Consider the following 20567-nt stretch of genomic DNA (forward strand, 5'->3'; position numbering starts at 1 on the left):
TGTACGTATAATTAATTATTCTTGAAGATGTAATATTATTTTTTTATTTTACGTTTTATTTATGTTATTTTTATTTGTTAAAACTGCGTTATGTACAAAATAATGAAATTATAGCAAATCTTACAATTAAATTAAGATCTTATTAAAGGAATACAAGGCAAAGGAAAATCGATAGGTGGCATTATCGCTTAGGTAATCAACTTGAAGTGTAATATTTTAATAGTAATCATATAATGAAGTTATACAGGATGCCTTTATACAATATGTATAGATAGACAGCGTCATAATAATATTTTCCTTAAGTAATTCGTTCAATGTGTTTATGCTTAATCATCTTATAAGTTTATTATGTCGTTTATAATGAGAGAGAGACAGAGAGAGAGAGAGAGAAAGAGAGAGAGAAACAGAGATATGTAGAACGTGTATTCGTAAAACCTTTATGTGAAAAAACAAGCCTCAATTCGGTGATTATAAACGAACGATATATTCTTTGTTTCATTTTTTATTAATCGCGAGAGCGTACTTGATACACATGTATACGCGTATACTATGCTTATCTCTCGTCATTATTAATTTCCTCGCTTCATCGATGACAACGTTAGGGACACGCATTTTAATATTTCTACTAGATGAGTGAAACGCGAGGAACGTTCGTTAGCTTACATGCATGGCTCTCTTCCGTCTTGCCTACCGCAAGAGGAAACCGCTCTAGAATTGTATTTATATATTAATAAAAATCGCGCTGAAACCTCTTGCTTTTATATCTTTTATATCTTTACAAATGTTATATCACCTAATGTGGAAATTTGTACAGTTTTTCCGTAAAGGATTTTTGTTGCCTTCTAATTATTTAATTATACACATTCTCGTGCGCGCATAGTAAGTGTGATTACACGCGGCACGCGTTAATTAAGTTAATTTCTTCCTTCTCGTCGCTTTGGCTTCGCGGACTAACATACATCAATTTTGATACACGAACACGATGCGAAACACTTTTCTTTTATATTTCGCAGATCCTAAGTCTGACTGTAGCTAGATTCTGCATCCAGCAGATGATGGAATTTTTCTTTCCTGTAGAGCATGTCATTTCGTTCAACTATATTCTAACAAAATCCAACAATCTCCGGGGAAAGTCTTCAAGATTCGAATTGAACTGATTGAAGCGTGATTACAGTCATCTTATAATAGGGATTTTACAACAATCTAATTTCGAACTCTCGAAGGGTGCTCGCGTTCTGAACGCGATGCAACTAACACGGTTATTCCACAAACAAATCAATCCAGAATAGTGCGCGCATGTAGACATATTTAGGATCTAGATACAACGGATGATTGGATCGTTGATCAACGTGGATACATCGCAAGTCGTTTAACAGTTCGCAGAGCTCTCGCAGGGACGCGGTTTGATCGTTCTCGCTTATGACGTACGATCCCCTTTGCCGAGCGACGGTGTAATAATAACGATAAATTAATTTTATTAATAATAGCAATAAATAATATTACAGGGATATGCGCCTCGTTTAATCAAATGCTGAAGACGAAGAGGCGGCGGGAACGGGGATAATATTGAATTTCGTGCGCGTTTACATTCATAACGAGTCTGTATAAACTATAGAACTAGACTATAGAAGAGCTTGTGGTATGCGTGTGTAAGAAAGGGACTAAATGGTCCACTCATGTTGATCTTTACAATACGCTTTTCCAGTGCAAACAAACGTGGAGTGTAAAAAAGGATTGCGTAACAAGGATCTTTGGGGACTTCGTTATGTTCGTCGAGTTCTTTACGTTTTTTTTTCTTTTTACAGAGCACCTGTTTTACTTAAGTATAATGGGATTTACTAAATTTCTTCTAAAAAATTCCGGTACGGAATCATCAGTGTGTATATCAGTGTGTAATTATAATTATTATTATAGACTGTCTCCTATGGATTTTACTGTCTCCCACGGATCGTATCGTCGCGGATACGATCACGGATAATAACCCGATTATACTCGCGAATCGTTCGCTTTTGTATAAGCAAATGGTCGATATTCTGCAAAGTCGAAGTATACGCGGATCGTTCTAAGCTAAATAATCCTGCATCGACGTTAATTCCCGAAGTAAATAACCGCCGAGTCACGATCGAGAGTTCTAAGACGAACCTATATATTCCACAATAGTTCTGTACATTAATAAAACCGTGCTCTCCTCGTCTTTCGAAGCGACCACGTAGATTACCCAGAGTGACCTCTGGGCTATGTCGAAATCTCGATCACCGGCTCCGCGGTATTATTATTGAGCAGCTCCTGCTTCTCTCTCAGCTTCAGGTCGTACGAGGGCGACGGGGACTCCTTGGCCTCGATCGGCGACAGTCCGTCTATCTCCTCCAAAGGGGACACACCCTCCTCGCTGTCCTCGTCCTCGTCATACTCGACCTCCATCTTAGACTCGTTTATCTCGTGCAGACGACTGGGAATATAGGCCGGATGATGCGGCAACCCGTAGCCGCTCTCACCGCTGTAGGTGACCTTGCCCATGAAGGACCTGATCTCGTCGAAGTAGGTGTCCTCCCGCTCGTTCTCGTTGCTGCTCCCAGGCGAGTCGGCGACCGACACCACCCCGCTACCGTCGTCAGCCTCGTGCTTCTTCAGATGTCTGTCAAGATTGGTCTGCTGTCCGAAGCACCTCTCGCAGAGCGGGCACTTAAACGGCCGCTGCTTGTCGTGGATATTTCTGACGTGTCTCTGCAGGTTGCTCGAGATGCTGAAGGACCTCTCGCAGTACTTACACTTGTACGGCTGCTCGCCAGTGTGAGTCCTCAGATGCCTCGTCAAATTGGCCGAGCGGGGAAACACTTTGCCGCAGAATTTACAGGAGTACCGATCCTTCATCTTGCCGTGAACGTGGTGATGATGGTGATGATGGTGATGATGATGCGGCGGCATTACGGCTTCTTGGAACGGCTTCACACCAGGGAACGCGCTCAGCGGCGGCCGGGCAAGCAGATCGAATCCTGCTCCTGGCCTAGCGCCGCTGAGCCCGTTCATAAGCGAGCCTAAAAAAGGAAGCCCGCGCGGTGGAGCGAAGGGTGGAAGCGGAGGTATCAGCCTAGACTCCGGGGTAGCTCCGCCTGGAGGTGGCGGCGCGCTGGGAAATCCCGGGAATCCTGGACCGCGATACATCGTTTCGAGGAACATCGGATGTATCGGTCTGGGATAAGCCATGTGGGGCGGCGTGTTGGTCGGTGGTTGTTCGATTGGCAGACTGGTCCTCAAGTGCGGGCTACTTCCTCGAATGTCCTTAGACTCGAGCTCCATCGGCGGTGGAACATCCTCCTCTGGTTTCGGGGGATCGGGAGGTGCCGGCGTTTCCTCCATCGGCACTGGCGCTGGCGACGGAGTGCGGCTTTTTCTATTCGCGGTTTTTGACATCACGTTCTGCTTCTTCGTCTGCACCCTCAGATCCAACGGCTGCTCGGTCGTCTCCTCCTTCGAAGTGCTTTCGGTTTCCATTTTTCGTTCGTTGCTTCTAGCCGCTTCTCTTCTCTTCGAAAGATCGTCGTCACTTTCCGGCGTCGGTTGAATCGGAGGTCTAGCCGGAGACGGCCTGAACGTAGAAGTTGCTTCCTCCGCCGTGGAAGGAGAGATTTTGTTGTGTTGCGACAATACTCTCGGAGGAGTGAAACGTTCCTTCTTCGGGCTGTCGCACCTCTTCTCGGCCTCCTCCATTTTCGGCGGAAAAAGCAGAGGTGTGTTCAGAAAATTCGGAGCGTTCGGGAAGAGTCCCGGATAAGGACCCATCAGACCGTGTGGATAGAAAGGCAAACCGCCTGGTAGGCTCACGGGAGGTCGGGGATACACCAGAAAGGGACTCGTCGCTGGCGTCGGTAATTGAGGCATGGCTCCAGGCGGACCGGTCGGGGTCGTGGAGTCGCAAAATCGCTTATGCTTTGATAACGACGTTACCGTGCTGAAGGATTGTCCGCATTTAACGCACTTGATCTGCATACGACAGTCGGCGTGCATGCGCTTGTGCCGGCATAAATTGGAGAACTGCGTGTACGCCTTGAAACAGACCTCGCACTGGAAGGGCTTCACGCTGCTGTGGATGTGGGTGTGCTGCTTCAGGCCGGAACTGGTTGCGAAGGTCTTACCGCACTCCGTGCAAGCGTGGCTTCTCGCGCCCACGTGATGAGTTCGGATATGACGTTGTAGGTTTGATGGGTCCGTGAAGACCTGCCGGATGTTCGACTTTTAGCGATACTAGAAGATGCTACTGGACCGAGAGGTATTGTCTGGTTTCGACGAGTGAGTCGCGAATTTGAAGCTTACCTTCGGACAATTCTCGCAGGGATAGTTCCTGAGATCGCCGTGAACGATAGCACGGTGCCGCACCAGAAGCGGCCGCCAGGCGTAAGCACGGGGACAGCTGTCGCAACGGTGCTGTTCCGCTGGATATCTGTGACAAGTCACCAGATGGCTATCCAATCTGAAAACAAAAGATACAAAGATTTCATTCACTGCAATATAAGCGACAAAATAAATCAAAGAGAGAGAGAGAGAGAGAGATATGTAATAAAGTAAAAAGTAACAAATATTTATAAGTAAAGGTAAGCTGGAGATCGTGCATAATCTGTATATTTCTAAAGGAAATACATAACATTTTACTTTATTTCTTCATTTAGATTAAATATTCGATAGAATGACGATAGTGCTATATGAAAATATCTCCTGACGTTACTCGCTTTACATCGCGCCCGCGAAGTTATACCATTTAATCAAAGCACCACCATCGGGCGAGTAAAACGTGATACGATAACCGACCAGCACCGACAAAGATTGCGTCGGGCGCAGTCTTGGATGATGACTAAGTGACTTCGGCTGCACAGTGGCGAGTCGGTTCTGCAATAACGGTCGCACGCCCTATGAAGAAGAGGGCGGCCGTCCGCGCACGAACACACGCCGTCACGAAGAAAAGCCGTCCTAAGGGGGTTGTCACGGGGTAGGCACACGGGTTATCGTCACACGGGATGGTGTGCCATGGTGTGTACGGCAGCATTGATTTTACACCCCCGAACACACGCGCCGCGTGAAACTCATTCGTGGTGAGATAGTGCCTTCATGGTGCCACGACGCGGTGTGTTGCGCCAGATGAGCTACGAGCACGCGACGCCTTCGATGATGCATAAGGGGGTGGCTCTAGCGCGCCCGATTACGAATCCCAGGGTTTAACGCCCCACAACAGGTGAATCTGCCGCGTCAGGGAATGCGGTTTAATGTCGACTGATTATGAGAGACCGCAAACTGTAGATATAGAAACAATGGAAATACGATGTAGAAATGAAAATCTGATCATTTTAATTGACACTTTATCACTTGACTTGTTGTTTAATAACGTAAATTATTTTTACTGGTTGTAAAAGAAATGGCAGATATATATTGAATTACGATTATTTTAAAAGACGAATATGGCTGATTATAAATAGAAGTTAACAAGATGAGATTGAACAAAAGGACGACGCAAACTCATCTAGAGAGAAACTAACGAGAGAAGAGTATGGCATATTTTGTTTTCAATTATAGTGCAGTCGTGAAAAATTGGACGTTACTATTGCATTACAACGTGTTAGTAGAATTTCATTTGTGAGAAAAAAGACGCTTAATTGTGAAGGCTATATATATATGTATAAATACATATACATACCTATATATCACATACTAGATACTAATATTCAACTAAAATGCATAATGTTTGGATGGAGTGTGCAATTAATAAGATATGAAATATTTAGTGACAAAATTACATTCTTTATTTAAAAAATTATAAAGATTTGAATGTATTTAAATAATTTATAAAATAGTATAAGCATATTTAATTCAAATAATATATAATAAAAGGACGAGTCAAGCAAGATAGACATGCTAATAACGTGTATTAAATTGTATTAAACGTGTATAAATAACGTGTATTAAACAATAATGTCAATAATCTTCTTTATAAATAATATAAAACTGTCAACAGTTTTCTTTACTAAATATTTTGACCCTATAAATAGCGGTTATCATCAATAGATTTTAACAATCAAGATTATTAACATAATTATTGTTTACAAATTTAACACGTTATTAGCATGTATATTTAGCTTGGCTCATTACCTCTTTTATTGTATGTTATTTGAATTTTATTCCTACGAGCCTCCTCTATTTTATTTTATTTTAAAATTTAAGCATTTAATATTATTTTACTTTTCGTAACTTTATGCTAATTACTCTATAATTAAAAACAATGACCCGAGGCAGAATGAAGGCTGACTAAGCATCATATTCAATCGAGCAAGGCGTCTCTCAAAATGCTCAGAACTCCAAAGAGCACTGTTGAAATCGCTCGCGTGACAAAAGGCTCTCGCGAACGCGAATTACTAACCCCGAGATTTGAAGGCGATTACGTAGTACGCTCCCACTCTTTGAATTCTATCGATTAATTAATAATTGATGATGAAAATTGACGGACACGGTGAGCGCTTTAATGTCGGCCGTGCCGTTGTCTTTCGATCCGGCGTATCGCTCTACCGAGTACATAATCGTCGCTCATCTGATTTGAAAAGCGTATAATGATGTGCCATGAATCCTTGATGAGTCGCGCTTTGCATCGTCGCGCCAACGATAATAATCTTCGGATAATGGAATGCGTGGAAATATGATAATAGAAGCGTTTCACCATTATAGAATTGTTGCAGGATACGTATAACTAAAATAACTATTCTATCTCAATTTAGCATAAATTTGGCATAAATATTACTGAGTAAATATAAATATTAATAGTCATAGACAAAGAGGGCTATTAATAGTCATAAAAAAAGAGGGCTAAGAGATTAACTGATGAGCTAATTTTACATGTTTATAGTATATTAAAAATAGAATATAAAATTATTATAATAATAATAAATCGCAATAAGTACTTACAGTTCGATATCTTGGAACGGCTTGTCGCAGACAGTGCACCTCGTTTCTCCTTCTTCCTCGTCCTCTTTGTCCTCATCGACAGTTCCACTGTGCTGAGAGGCTGTAAATGACGAATACAACAATATAAATCACAAGTATTCACACTAATAATAGCGCGAATAAAACTCGCAATTTTTTCGTGATTTGTGTGTTTATAAGTGTGTGTATATATGCGTGAGTGATCGTATAGCTCTATAAATTACAACCCCCAGGGAACGATGATACGTGACGTGTCATGGTGTGGGCGAATTACGTGATCCAGAACCGCGCGAGGGCCACAGGAGTGGCGTGACAAGCGGACTCGTGGATTGTTCCTGAATTATTAAATTAAAGCGGTAGAGTATCGCCCGATCTACAAAACGAAGACGTCGATGTTCTACGGAATTCGACGATGATTTAACTAGCTTTGTAGAAATAGCGGAAATAATTTTCAACAAACTCGCAAAGTTCACGCCAAATTACTCAATTGATGTTACAATATTTACGTAATTATACGCTTTTGGTTGTTGTTGAATAATTTTCGTATACAAATTTGCGCTAGTATTGATTCTTTTTATTAATTAATTTGATGCGGAATTAATTTAAGTGTTAACTTCAACATGAATTGCATTTATTCTTGAAATTCAGGCGATAAGAATCGCATATCGCTTCTTAATTATAAGTTAATTTCAAACATATACGACGATTTCTAATAGTTTTCAGTAAAATAAATAAAATAATTTATTAAGTAGCATTAAACAAAAGTAGTATTAAACGAGAGTGGGAGTTATTATTTTATAAAATATTTACCGTCCTGTTAATAATCTCTCTGCTAAATATTGATCTACATTTATTCTATCTGTAATACGCTTATAAAATCACACGAATTTTTGGTTATAACTTGGCGATCAAAGTTATTTCACTAAACACTGTCACTTCTTCCTTTTCAACAAGTTCGATCCGACACACAAGCAATCGCGAAGACAATAGACACAATAATGTTTTCGTTAGCTAGCGGTATACCGTCCAGTAACTGCAAACGCAAACGGGGGTGTCCAGAATCGCTTGCTATTGGCACAAGCGACGTTGGGGACCAGCCAATCGCAGGTGAGTCCCGACAGCCCCCCAGCGGCATTTCACCCCCGAATATCAGAGTGCAACGGCAGGTAAAATCAGAAACCCGTGAAAGAGACAAAGTGCGATTATCAATGATGGAGCACGCAACTAACACGAGTGCTAGTAAAATAAGACGTACAAAAGATACTAAATAATTTCCATGTAAAAATTTACCTATCTATTATCGATTTATTTGTTTGTTTATAAATATTATAGAATATGAAAAAAAAATTAACGTAATTAAAAATAAGCAAACAAATTGAAAAAAGCGAATTAGTGGAGTTGAAAAAAATTAGAACAAATTTTTTTAGAAATAATTAAAAAATTATTTTAATCTTTATATCGCGAGTACAAGTAAAATTCAGCTGAAGTTTGAACGATATCCGATCTCCAACGGTTATTTAAATCTGCCGCTACACTTGTTCCGACCATATGGTCGAGTGATGGCCCCCAACGGACCTTCATGGGAACCGGGCACAACCCCCGTACCACCAACTACGCCCAACGCCATGTTAACCCCCCTTAGTACGTTAATCGCTCGAACTCCACGACTAATTCGTAGCGGCATGCCGTGAATTTAGACAATGAAAGATGCGGTTGACCTCCGTTACCCTTGAGACAGCGTCGTTTTTAAACGCATTGAGAAAATAATTCAAATAAAAAACGAATTAATGATAAATAAATAAGAATAATCAAGAAATCAAAGATACGAAATAACGATAGTCAGAGATGATAGTCAAAGAAAATGCTAATTTAAGTACAAGAAGTACAGAAAGGATATTAAAGAATACTGAATTAAAAATCTTAAAAATATTTTAATGTACATAATTTGTTTTGCAACGCAGCACTATAAAGTTTTTATATAAATAATTTATATATAAGATAATATAAATAAGTAAAAAAATGTTATCAACACTCAATATGTATAGAAATAGATTATAAATATAGAATGACAAACGTAATTGCTTCTTTTTTGATATTTTTTAATAAGAATTTTCTATATTGAAATGAAAGAAATGAAAGAAAGTAATTAATATATCGTATATTCTCAAACAATTCTTTTTTTCTCAAATTTATAAAAACGGTTGAATGTATTATGTTAATCTAGAGCGTAGAAGGAGTAGCAAAGTCACGTTGCGGAAAGTCAACAGGTGGGATCCACTGGCAACACCCCCCGCGGTCGCGTAGTCAGTTGGCAGTTGCATGGGAAAAAGTAACGGAAATCAATGTTCTTGCTGCATCGTGACGTCCGCAATTCAAACGACATCATTAAAATAAATCCGTAAATAACTCGAAATAAATCTATTCGTTCGTTCACCTATAAGTTCGTTTATTACACATTCTTCTCTGTCCTTATAAATTCAAAATACATTTTTAATGGTAAATTTTCTTCTGTAAAATTTTTTTTCTTTTTCAATTAAAATTAGGAAGCTTTGCTAAGACTGAATTACGTTAAATTCTCTTGCAGTTACTGCGAAAACGATATAAATAAATTTTTACCAAAGAATTAAGTAGTTTTTCTTTCCTAGAATATTAATATCAAACAACGTAGCTATATGTAACTATCAAAGATAAATAATTTTATTAAATAATTCTTTCCTCAACAATTTACACAACATACGATTTTGCAGAAGCATTTCTTTACTTCTAAAATAATAAATTTTTTCCTGTGCGATACACTTTTTTTGCACTAAATTATTTGGCTAAGAGTGAAAGAGAGAAATATACTTTCTTTGATGAAATAAACGAAAAATCGATATCTGCTTGAATCTTTCAGTAAAAATTTGTCGCACGCGACCGTAGCGATTTCGAATCAAACGTCAAATAAATGTGTCATTAGTCCGATGAATCAGATGGGGTTGTAACATGTCACACGCACCTCCCTGCCTCGGAGTACACCACCCCCTCAGGAAAGAGTGTCGCGTGCCCTTTTATACGCGTGTATACCCCTTTTTTCTCATTTTGATCCGTGCCCTTTTTTTTCGGCCATCCCTGAGACCTGGTTATGCGCGTGTTAATCGACAATAGTCGGCTATAAATTATCCGCTGCCCTAATAGAGGTATCGGAAAACATGCCGATGATACAAACGCATTTCTCGGGCGCAAAAAAAAAAGGGAAAACGACGACAAAAAAAACAAGCACTGCAGAAAGTCACAGCCATAAGTCATCATAACTGCCCGCAACGATTGCATCTGCCATGTTACCGCAACTTAACTTGCGTGTAAGTCCAAAAATATCTGGGAAAGGTCATAATGTTGCAGCTAACACAACTAATTGTATCGCATCGACAGAAACATATGCACACACAGAGATGACATTAAGTTGTTATCTAAATGGTTAAAAATTATAATATCATCATCATAAGAGTTACAATTACTTATAATATTGTCTTAATTATTTTAAAAATTTTCTTTCTCTTTCAATTTAATTGAAATATGACATTAAAAAAATTTATTTAGTATCTCCTTGTTTATTGTCATTTTATTAAAATATTTCTATTTTTTATTACTAAGATATTTTCTTTTCAAGCATAACATAATATTAACGATAAAGAAGATCTGTATCTATAAAAATTGAAGGCGAATTGAACGTGCCACGTGCAGGCGGAATATAAATTTTTTAATGTGAATATTCGGCGTAGATGTACGTATGTACGAGATTAAGTTAACACACAACTCCGGTTGAATGCTTCACTACGCGCACCCCACGTAGGCGTGTTAAAATGATTCCTCGCATCTTTTTCCTTCGCTCCCCGTCTCTTTCCCCGCGAAAAAAAATGATCCGTCCGAGGGAGAAACGCGGCGCAGATGCCCCTCGCAAGGGTTGATACGGAGCGTACGTCGTTTGTTTGACATCATTATTCCTACTGCACGCACCAGCTTGCTGGAGATTCCCTTGTAAAAATGGCTTTACTGGATTAACGACAGTACCACTCTTATGCCATTTAAAGTCGGCATTAATCTCTCTTAATGCGTAAAATTGCGTGTCCACCGAGAATAAAGATGTACAGAATCGGTATTAACAAAAATGTATCAACTATATAGTTTATAACAGTAATTATTAATAAATGACTACTTAATGTCTCTCTCTCTCTATATTAAAATAAATTAAATAATTGCAAAATTTACGTACAACTTACATAAATATAATTTGTTAAATAAATATTAGATTTTTTATTAATATTCATTGTTAATTAATAATGTAATGATTCTAAAGAGGATTTATATTATTAATATAAAGTGAAATAAATTTGCAGACGTAATTTCTTCTGCAATCTAATCTGCCTATTATCGTAAAAGATTCCTAATTTCTAAATTAATTTTGAGTAATAATATCGGTGAGTTCGATTTAATTACCGTTTTAACTTTGCGCTACTAAAGCTATCACATAAAACTGCGTTTCCCTTTTGGAATCTGCTCTACCATTCTATTTAAATGTGTATGTAAGTAAGCACTCCAGTGATCTTGTTGTTTGACAAAAGCATTATTAGGCATTTTTATCAATGAAAAAGAATACAGTTTATTTTATGAATTGAATTTTTATATTTTAGATATCATAGATTTTATAGGTACGTTAATGCATAATAAAAAATTAATGTATGATAAAAGGTATGTGATACTATTTTCTTATGTTTGAACAATTGAGAAAATTCAAACGAAACACTATATTGAAAATGGATTTTATTATATTTCTATCAAGAGTGTGTTGCAAATTATAGATTGATGTTTATTCCAAACTTTATCAAACTCTTTCTATATAATTAAATATCGAATTTAAATTTTTTGACAGTAATCATGCTAAATGAAAGATATTTTACTAATAATAATAATTTACTCTTCACTGGCTCCGTTAAGGGAAAATTTAATAATGAACCTATTAGTACGAACGGCGTATCTTCCATGCGCAAAGACGCATTTTACGAGCATTTCCTAAAATTATGACGAAAAACTGTGGGCGAATTAACCGTAGATTCTGTGATGGCAGAACTTCGACAATAAGCCCGGTTTTAATTGTCGCGACATCTGGGTGTCGCATATAACCCTCCAGCCCTTAATTCGGCCCTACCTAAGTCATCATCCAGATTTTGACCATCGTGCAGAAGTTACAACCAGATAATTGTCGAGCACTGAGGCACGTAGACGCTACCCTTCTTCGTAAATATCCCGAATATATTAATGACGCAATGCTCCACACAATAAAATCTAATGAGCGATAAACTAAATTAAACGGATACGTCGAAATGGATGTTTTAAAGTTAATTTTAAAAATCAGTATACGTTTTAATATTATGATATTAAATTAAAGAAAGAAGGATGTTTTCTATAATAGAAGAAATTAAGCATAGTATATTTTAAAAAATTCAATTTAAAATAAACTAATTAATTTCTCATTGATGTAAAATATCTCGTACGTAAATGTGTATATCAGAGAGTATATATGCAATTTTATATAAATACATTAAATTGATAAAATAATAATTTTTAATTGAAAAAAATGAAAGGAAAATCTTAATACTCATGACAAGCTCGCGCAGTGTTTTTGTTCGTACGGCGACGGACGAGAAGGATGGTTCCGGACAAAAGCCGAAGCGACACGGGGCACGGCGACATGTGACTCGAACACGTCTATCTGCAAATAATCAGCGCTTATTACCGGACGAGGGTTAATATGCAACGGCCGACCAGGTGAATCACGCCAAAGTCAAGGGTGCATGACGAGCAGCTCGTGCACACAACGATCCACGATTTACCCTCTGCCCGCCCCCGATTCGTCGTTTCGGAAAACACCTGCCCCTGCCCTTCATTTGCGTTCATACGCGTAATTGTACGCGCACGAGCTGCCAACGTGCGCGATGTGTATCGGCACAGAAAGTCGTAAAGCCGTGCCGAAACGATCGTGAACTCCGATATCTTGCCGGCCATCTCAATATTATTTTATTTCGTGTTTTCTGTTTTCATCCTTTTTTTTGTAGACATTACTCCCCTCAATAATAAGTCATGCTGTGTGTGCATTGTTTATTTTCTATTTATATTTAAATTGTTCATTCAAATTATTTATTCAATCTCTAAAATGGACATTTTATCAACGTTGATGTTGTATTTATCAATGTTTTTAAATAACAATGTTATCCGATTTACCGAAGTTAAAAGAGTTACGTTTATATATTTGTTGTATGAAACAGAAATACAACAAAACTATTATTCAGTTATTATTAAAATAAATTAAAACAATATTTCTTTTCTGTATCGTCTAAAAATACCTGGACAGGTAAGCTTCGACGCCTCATTCGTATAGAACGATTTGTTGGTAATAAATGGGGGATTATCTAGTTCAAGTTCTTGCGTGACTGGATGCTCACCAGTTTCTCGATCGCTTCTATCCTCGGTTGTATTCTCGCCCAGCATGTCCTGCAGCTGAAGCGGCTCCCGAAGACCCAGCAGAAGCTCTTCGCCCGTTGCAATATCGCGAACAGCCTCGTACACCATCTATCAGAATTGTTATTTAATAACGTTCAATTCTTAAATCTTTCAGCAGCATAGCACAAATATTTCAAAATAATTTTAAGATTCTTTGTTTTTATAGTGCTAGGAATTTAGTGCTGAGACGTAAAAATTAACTTTGCAAGGTGTTTGTAAATTTGTAAAGTTATATAATTGTTATACTAAAATTATTTTTTTTTTATCTAAATATAGGTATCTCTCTGTATCTCTCCCTCTCTGCATAACAATTATTAAATATAATTTTTACAAAATAGTCTGCAAAAATATATATTTAATTATTCTACAAAAAATTGCATTAGTTGCATAACATTTTACTAAATTTGTCTATCGTGAAATTACATTTTTATATTAAAGATAAAAGTATCACCACGAACATATTGCAATAACAGCAGTACATGATCCTTTTCTTTACATCCAATAAATTAGTAATAATATCAATGAAGAGAAAAAAATTCTTGAATTGTAGATGCCACATTGATGTTTCGGGCGATTCTGCTCGCGTCTCGATTTTATTAAAGAGAATCCCTTCACACGCGGCACATAATCTGCATATGCAATTCTATAGAGTTCGGTAGCGTCGGGAAGCCATGAAACGATTTTTATAGTGTCGTCACGGGGCCCCCGAAGCATCATTACGACGACGATTCTGCAGGGCACTGATAGAGAGCGTCGCGTCCCCCATTCCCACAGCGATTGCGAGAGGGCGTATAGGAAGTCAGAGAAACGACCCCGTGGGGTGACTTAATAACTAAACACCCTGTATACATGTAGCTTACGTCGCGCCCACAACATACCATGTGCCGCGGTTCACAAAGAGAAAGACAGAAAGAGCCAAATGGACAGAGGCACGAGCTCGACCCTAAATTGACACCGTGACCTCCATCGTTTCCGTTTATACGTCTATTCGATGGCCAATCATATACGAATACGAAGTACTTTTGAAGGTGATTAGAGGAAGAATCTGTTTTGTTATACATATTTCCTTTTATTGAGAGATCGCTTGGAAATTAAAACCTATTTAAAACTTGCAGTGATTAATCTTATTCGAAGTCTGATATTCTCTACTTTAAAATACGTATGTTTTGTAAATGTATGGTCTCAAATTGTTTCCTATTTTGCATTAAAAATTTAATAAAATTTACTTCTCTTTATTGAACAACAAATGTAACAGTTTATTGAATAGATTCTAACAAAAAAAAATTATGCGTGCATTACAGGAAGACAGTCATTTGAATTATATGGTTGGATAGTTGAAGTACTAATAAGTTTTTTAACAATCGATGACATATGTGCAATAAATTGAAATTCTGCTTGGTGCGTAATTATTGTTTCCTGTTAACTGCAACTGTCGATCGGGTGTCAGTTGCGTATAAAAGTTAAGTAGAGGGTGAATCAGAGAGTGGCTGCCAAGCGTCTAAAAGAGAATTATTTTGTTTATAATGGTGCAGCCTAATCTTTTTGTATCGTTAATATTACAACAGTGAAAACTATGAAGATAAATAGAGAAAATATTTTTGCGTCTAATTTAAATAAAATAAATTGTTTGGTAAGTAACTTGTGCGTATTTTTTTAATTATCAACAACTGCAAATATTTCCAATCAATACAATTTTAATGTGGAATAATTATTTGTGCACGCCTACTTGCTCACAGGAAGCGAAGAAGTGAAGGATTTCTTTTTATACACGTCTACAAGGCACCCGGATCGAAGCTGAAGATCGCAGATGCCGATTAGCGATACCAATAATACACACTCCTCTGCGAAATTATCTTATCACCGATCTGTACGCGTGTTTTTGCGCCGCTATAAAGTGGGTTACGAAACAGACGAATATCGATTCTAATTGGTTATTAATATTGTCCATTTTTGGCTAATCAATAACTTAAAAGTTCTCTTATTGTTTTTAATTTTTATGATATACCTAGATTAAATTAGCGATGCCGCATAACCAAAAGGATATGACTTGTTACATTTTATAGCGATAACAAAATATCGTATCTCTGATTTTCGAGATTTCGCAATCATCAGTTACGTTTGTTATTGAATTTCCCTTACCTGACCGCCGATGAGTACGTGGCGCATGTTCACTGCGTGTGAGCTAGCAGTACTTCGTATATATTTCAGCCAATTGTTCGTCTCGTGAGATGCGTCCAACCAGCCTCTTACTCCACTGCCGGCTATGCGAACCTGAAACACCACCAACATTACTCCGTAAATTACTAATTATAATAATTAATACCAAACATGAAAAAATTTAGATATTAATACATTAATATATGATGAAGTGTTTGTTATGCGAGCATATATCTACTATTGTTAAATTTTCTTTATAGTAGCTGGTAACGTAACAAAAAATTATATTTGTATTGTGGGTACGAAAAAAAAATAAATTTTAACTTTTAAAGTTGAAACAATTTTTGCGTACCTTCGATTACAATAAAATTAATCGGTTTGCTAGCACAATTTCATCGTATGTAAATACCTAAGTCGCGCAATGAAATTATTTTTCGGATTGGATCGGTGCACGTGCGCGAAGTGGCACGTAAGCAAGCACCGTATATTTCCGGCGGCGAGAAACCGCAACCGCGTTTCGGATCCGGAACATTGCGTTTAACGGACTGTCGCTCACGGATATCGTCCTCTCATCGCCCTTGCATCTGCCCTGACTTCCCGCTCCAGCATCCACGAAGCGTCGTCCCTACTTTTAGGGCGAGACAAGTGATTTTTTTCAATTGTCTAGCGCGCGGTCTCCGACGACGCCCCGCGACGCTTGGCCGACCAAGCGTCTCGCCCCGATGCGTCGGCGTCGTTCCTGGACACCCCATTTGCCAACGGGAAGCTACGAATATTCTCCTCGTCACCCTCGCCTTGTGTGGTAAAACACATTTTGCACTTCTGTCATGAACCTCGTTGTCTCCTCCATTTACGAAAACGTTTCGATCATTAACAGTCGTATTCAAGTGTGATCTTTTGCAATAATTATCATCGTTCGAGATAAAAAGTATCGTTAAATAAACATCAAATATACATTTCAAAAATAAAATACGACTTAATGTACTCTAAAGATTTTAAACGACAAATGATAAATATGAAATTCTACTTGATTTTTTATCACTATCATACGTATTTTTTTTTAACATTTAAAACAAAAAGGATAATCAGAAAATGTTTAGCGGTTAAGAAACGAGCAATAACAGATTTATAAATGAATAAATAAAAAAAATATTTTTTAATGTTAAATTATAAAAACATTTTGTACTTCATGATGTCAATACACATTTAAAACAATTTAAAAATGTATCAGAAAAACAAAGTAAAATTAATAAAATTATTAATAAAATAGATTTAGATATTTAGAATAAATAAAGCAAAGTAAATTTATGAATAAAATAGCTAATTATCTCTCTCGTTCTGTAATTGCAAAGTTTATCGCGTTTATAAATTTTCAATAAGAAAAATCTTCCCTTATCTCGATGTTATTCTTTTAATTCATACAGATTGAATTTTCTTGATCAAAAATTGAAACAAACGAATTCTTCATAGTATGAAGAAAAATATTATTAGGGCAAGTATAACTACATTATTAGTAATACGACAATTGTAAACTTTGTCGCAGCTTTAAAAAATTTATCAGGATTTTATATCTGATTAATTATTTGTAATAGTTGACCTGTAGGCTTACACCACCTGCTGGCCTTAAGTACAACTAATATACGTTCAAAAAAATCAATAACACAGGTAGATAAAGATTGGTTCTACAGGTAAATAATCCTGGTTAGAGCACGCTTTAAGTAATAGAAAATATTTCTTCACTGAAAACTCTTCGAAAGATCCGCAGTTTATGAATAATCCTTCCGTCTTTCAAAAACATCGGATGACCACAAGGCGTTTGGTTTACTTTGACACTTCCTTTTCATTCACAAATCGCCGCTCTTTCCCGATTTATAATTCAATCCTCCGTCTTCCTATTCTTTTGTAAGCCTTTCATCTTATTCCTACTCTTTATTTAGAATTCTTATTTAGAATTGGGACGCAAAGCGTATTTTGACGGTTATTTTTGTATCGTATATATTTAATTATGTACTTTATGTGTATTGTAATTTTGAATTTAAGAATTAAGAAACCGAAGGTTTTTGGAGTCACTAATTTCAACTCTGAAGCCAAAATAAATTTTCAAGAAGTACAAGATGAACTTGTAAAAAATCGTAGGATTTGATATAATCAATATCAAATTTGGTTTTTTGAATTACTGATTTTGAATATAAATAAGTAAAAATATAAAAATTCAAAATGGTGGCATCAATATTGCAATTTCAGTGCTCCACGTCAGATCCACTATTTTGAATTTAAAAAATTTTCAAAATCTGATTGCATAACCTACTTGTAATCAACGACTCCAAAAATTTCTTGTATCAAGTTTTAAGGAATTTGTATATCAGAAAAATATGTACTTTAAAGGGTTAAAAAATCAGAAATTAAATCAGAGCATTTATTAACGCCCACTTCTCCATATTAATAATATAACAAAATTAATATTAAATTGGCATTTATAAACATTTTTTATAAACGAGAGAAGTACAGAATTCGCATAAATACATCTATATAAATATACTAATAAATCCACATATAAACACGTGTTATGTGAATTGAAATAAATATATCACTTCTAGTATCATACCTTCACCTTGACACGTTAGTCCACCTAGTACAGTTGAAAAACTCGTGTGACAGTCTACTGCAATAACTGAATAGGAAACAGGACAGTTTGGAAAGGACGATGAAAAGGAATCAAGGCTACACGAATTCTCGATGGTCATAAAGGCTACTTTGCTACCGGGGACTGTCAACCATTAACGCGCGTTTTTGGAAGATAGGCACGAATCTGAACGTTACAATAGGACTTCTCACTAGGTTACACGACAGATTAGGATCTGTCCCGGAGTTTCACCCACAAGGATGATGCGCTAACTTGTTCATTGGCGTAGCAGCTCATTTCTTTGCGAAAATGACAGATTGCTTATTTACAAAAAGCTGACGTCAGAAGATACGTAACAAAAAAGAGCAGATGACAAATACAGGATGACAAATAAAGAGGCAAATCCATCAAATATCCAGTATAGAATATTGTCATTTTGTTACATTTAATTTAACAAAAGCATTGTGGCATTTAAATTGGAGGTATGTTTTAATACAGATAACAATTTTGACAATGAGAAACGTTACATTAAATTTCAATAAACGTTAATGCCATTAAGTTTTTGTAAACTGTTTATAAATTATACATTCCAATTACAGAAAAATTTTTTACCGCGTTTCCGACATTTGTCAGGAAAATTGAGATGCGGATAGGACAGAAAGAGAGATTTGTCACTGGCTTTAACGACCCAGCGGGAAAGTTTCGTCCGCTTTGTCGGCATACGCGGACATGTGCTAACAATTCGTAGGACAGATTTGTCTGACCGTGAATATCTGCCGTGATCGTGCCGTGCTATTCTACACGAAACAGAAAATTATAATGCTAGAAATTGTATCGTCGCAAGCGCGGAACGTCTTAATAGGTTGTCTCGAGTCACAATAAAAATCTCTTTTCGTAATATCCAAGATCTCGCGTTTTTTTTAGATATAAAATAAATAAAATATATTGATTTGGTAAAAGTTTATATATCAAATAATTATTGAATGTATCATTTAATAATAATAAGCGTTAAATAAAAGCTAAAATAATTAATATTTAAAAAAAATTACTACTTAATAATAAAATTAATATATACTAATTTTAAAATATCTTGTAAGTTATTGCATGTTGAATTTTAAATCTTATAAAATGTTCGATAGATAATCTTTATTTCTATTAATACTAAAATCTGAAAATTCCGCAAGTCGGATTTTCTCGAAAGCAAGAGGTATTTGCAAAACTAGTTTGTTAAAAGACTTTCCTACATTAATGCAAGAAGGATCGGGTAAGTAGAGGCTTAAACGATACATTGTCCATCAGATCATTTACAGGACATGCGGTCGTGAAATCCTTGGATAACTCGGCATGGGGTTCACAGGATTGTCCCAATACACAAAACACACCTCCATCTCCTTGCCTCTTTTCCTTTGTAATCTCACACCTTCAACAAAGCGAAGCCCACGAAAGGTTTTTCTACGTTGCTTAGGTTTTACCGAAGATATTCCATGAAAAAGAAGCTGCCTGACAAGACACGACATATTCTCATATTCTGAATGGACTCTGAACGGCGACGTGCCGCATCGCTGTTGGAACGAAGGCCGAACGATTCATCACTAACATACTAATTTCACCACTAACAGTAATATCAACCGCATATATCAACCAAGTTTTCTAGGAATTTATATAATCTGGTCTTTAACGATTACAGAAAATATTTATAACAGAGGATCTATGCTATTCTATTTTTATGCTATTCTAAGTTTTTATTATATTTAAGATCTCACAATTTTCATATATTTTGCTCAAAAAATTATATTATATTATATAATAAAATACATAAATAACGTTTTTATTGTATATAGATTTTGTTTTTAATTACTAATTGATTAATGTGAAATTTTAACAGCAGTGATACTTAATTTTAAGCGAGCATGAATTTATATAAATTTATATGAATGCATTAATAACAGATTGTAAAACACATATGATGAAAGCTACTCTATAGATAAAAAGAAAGTGTCCTCGGCTACAGCAACGGTCAGCGAAAGTTATGAATAAAGCGGATCGATGGTGGATGATAGCCCCATGATGGCCGACGCAAAAATGCTTTTAGCCGACACACTGTGTCCTCCCTCTCCTTGCGGAGAAAATCCATTCCGCAACTTAACCGTCTGGATTGTCGACGCGCCACTTTCATATTTGATAAAGCTATTATTAAAAAGATTATCAAAATTGCAATTATAAATCATAAAGTGTAACTTTAAAAATAATCAGATATTTTTCTATATCATCTTTAAATTAAAAATTAATTTAA

General features: G+C 36.7%; 1 protein-coding gene across 2 annotated transcripts in view; it reads right to left on the reverse strand.

Annotated features, from left to right (window-relative positions):
- Nucleotides 1-209: 209 nt before the first annotated feature.
- LOC105463014 (PR domain zinc finger protein 16-like) overlaps nucleotides 210-20567 on the reverse strand; it is a 37405-nt gene continuing 17047 nt past the window's right edge. The window contains exons 4-8 of one of the 2 annotated variants that reach the window (XM_011710008.1): nucleotides 15634-15765; nucleotides 13437-13563; nucleotides 6943-7042; nucleotides 4312-4468; nucleotides 210-4230 (exon numbers count right to left, since the gene is read on the reverse strand). In XM_011710008.1, coding sequence (XP_011708310.1) covers nucleotides 2236-4230; nucleotides 4312-4468; nucleotides 6943-7042; nucleotides 13437-13563; nucleotides 15634-15765 — 2511 coding nt within the window. In that variant the 3' untranslated portion in view covers nucleotides 210-2235. The remainder of the gene's footprint in view (nucleotides 4231-4311; nucleotides 4469-6942; nucleotides 7043-13436; nucleotides 13564-15633; nucleotides 15766-20567) is intronic. The other variant, XM_011710009.1, reaches the window with a different exon arrangement.

Source organism: Wasmannia auropunctata, unplaced genomic scaffold (genome assembly GCF_000956235.1).
Source record: "Wasmannia auropunctata unplaced genomic scaffold, wasmannia.A_1.0 LD336092.1, whole genome shotgun sequence".
Lineage (NCBI taxonomy): Eukaryota > Metazoa > Arthropoda > Insecta > Hymenoptera > Formicidae > Wasmannia > Wasmannia auropunctata.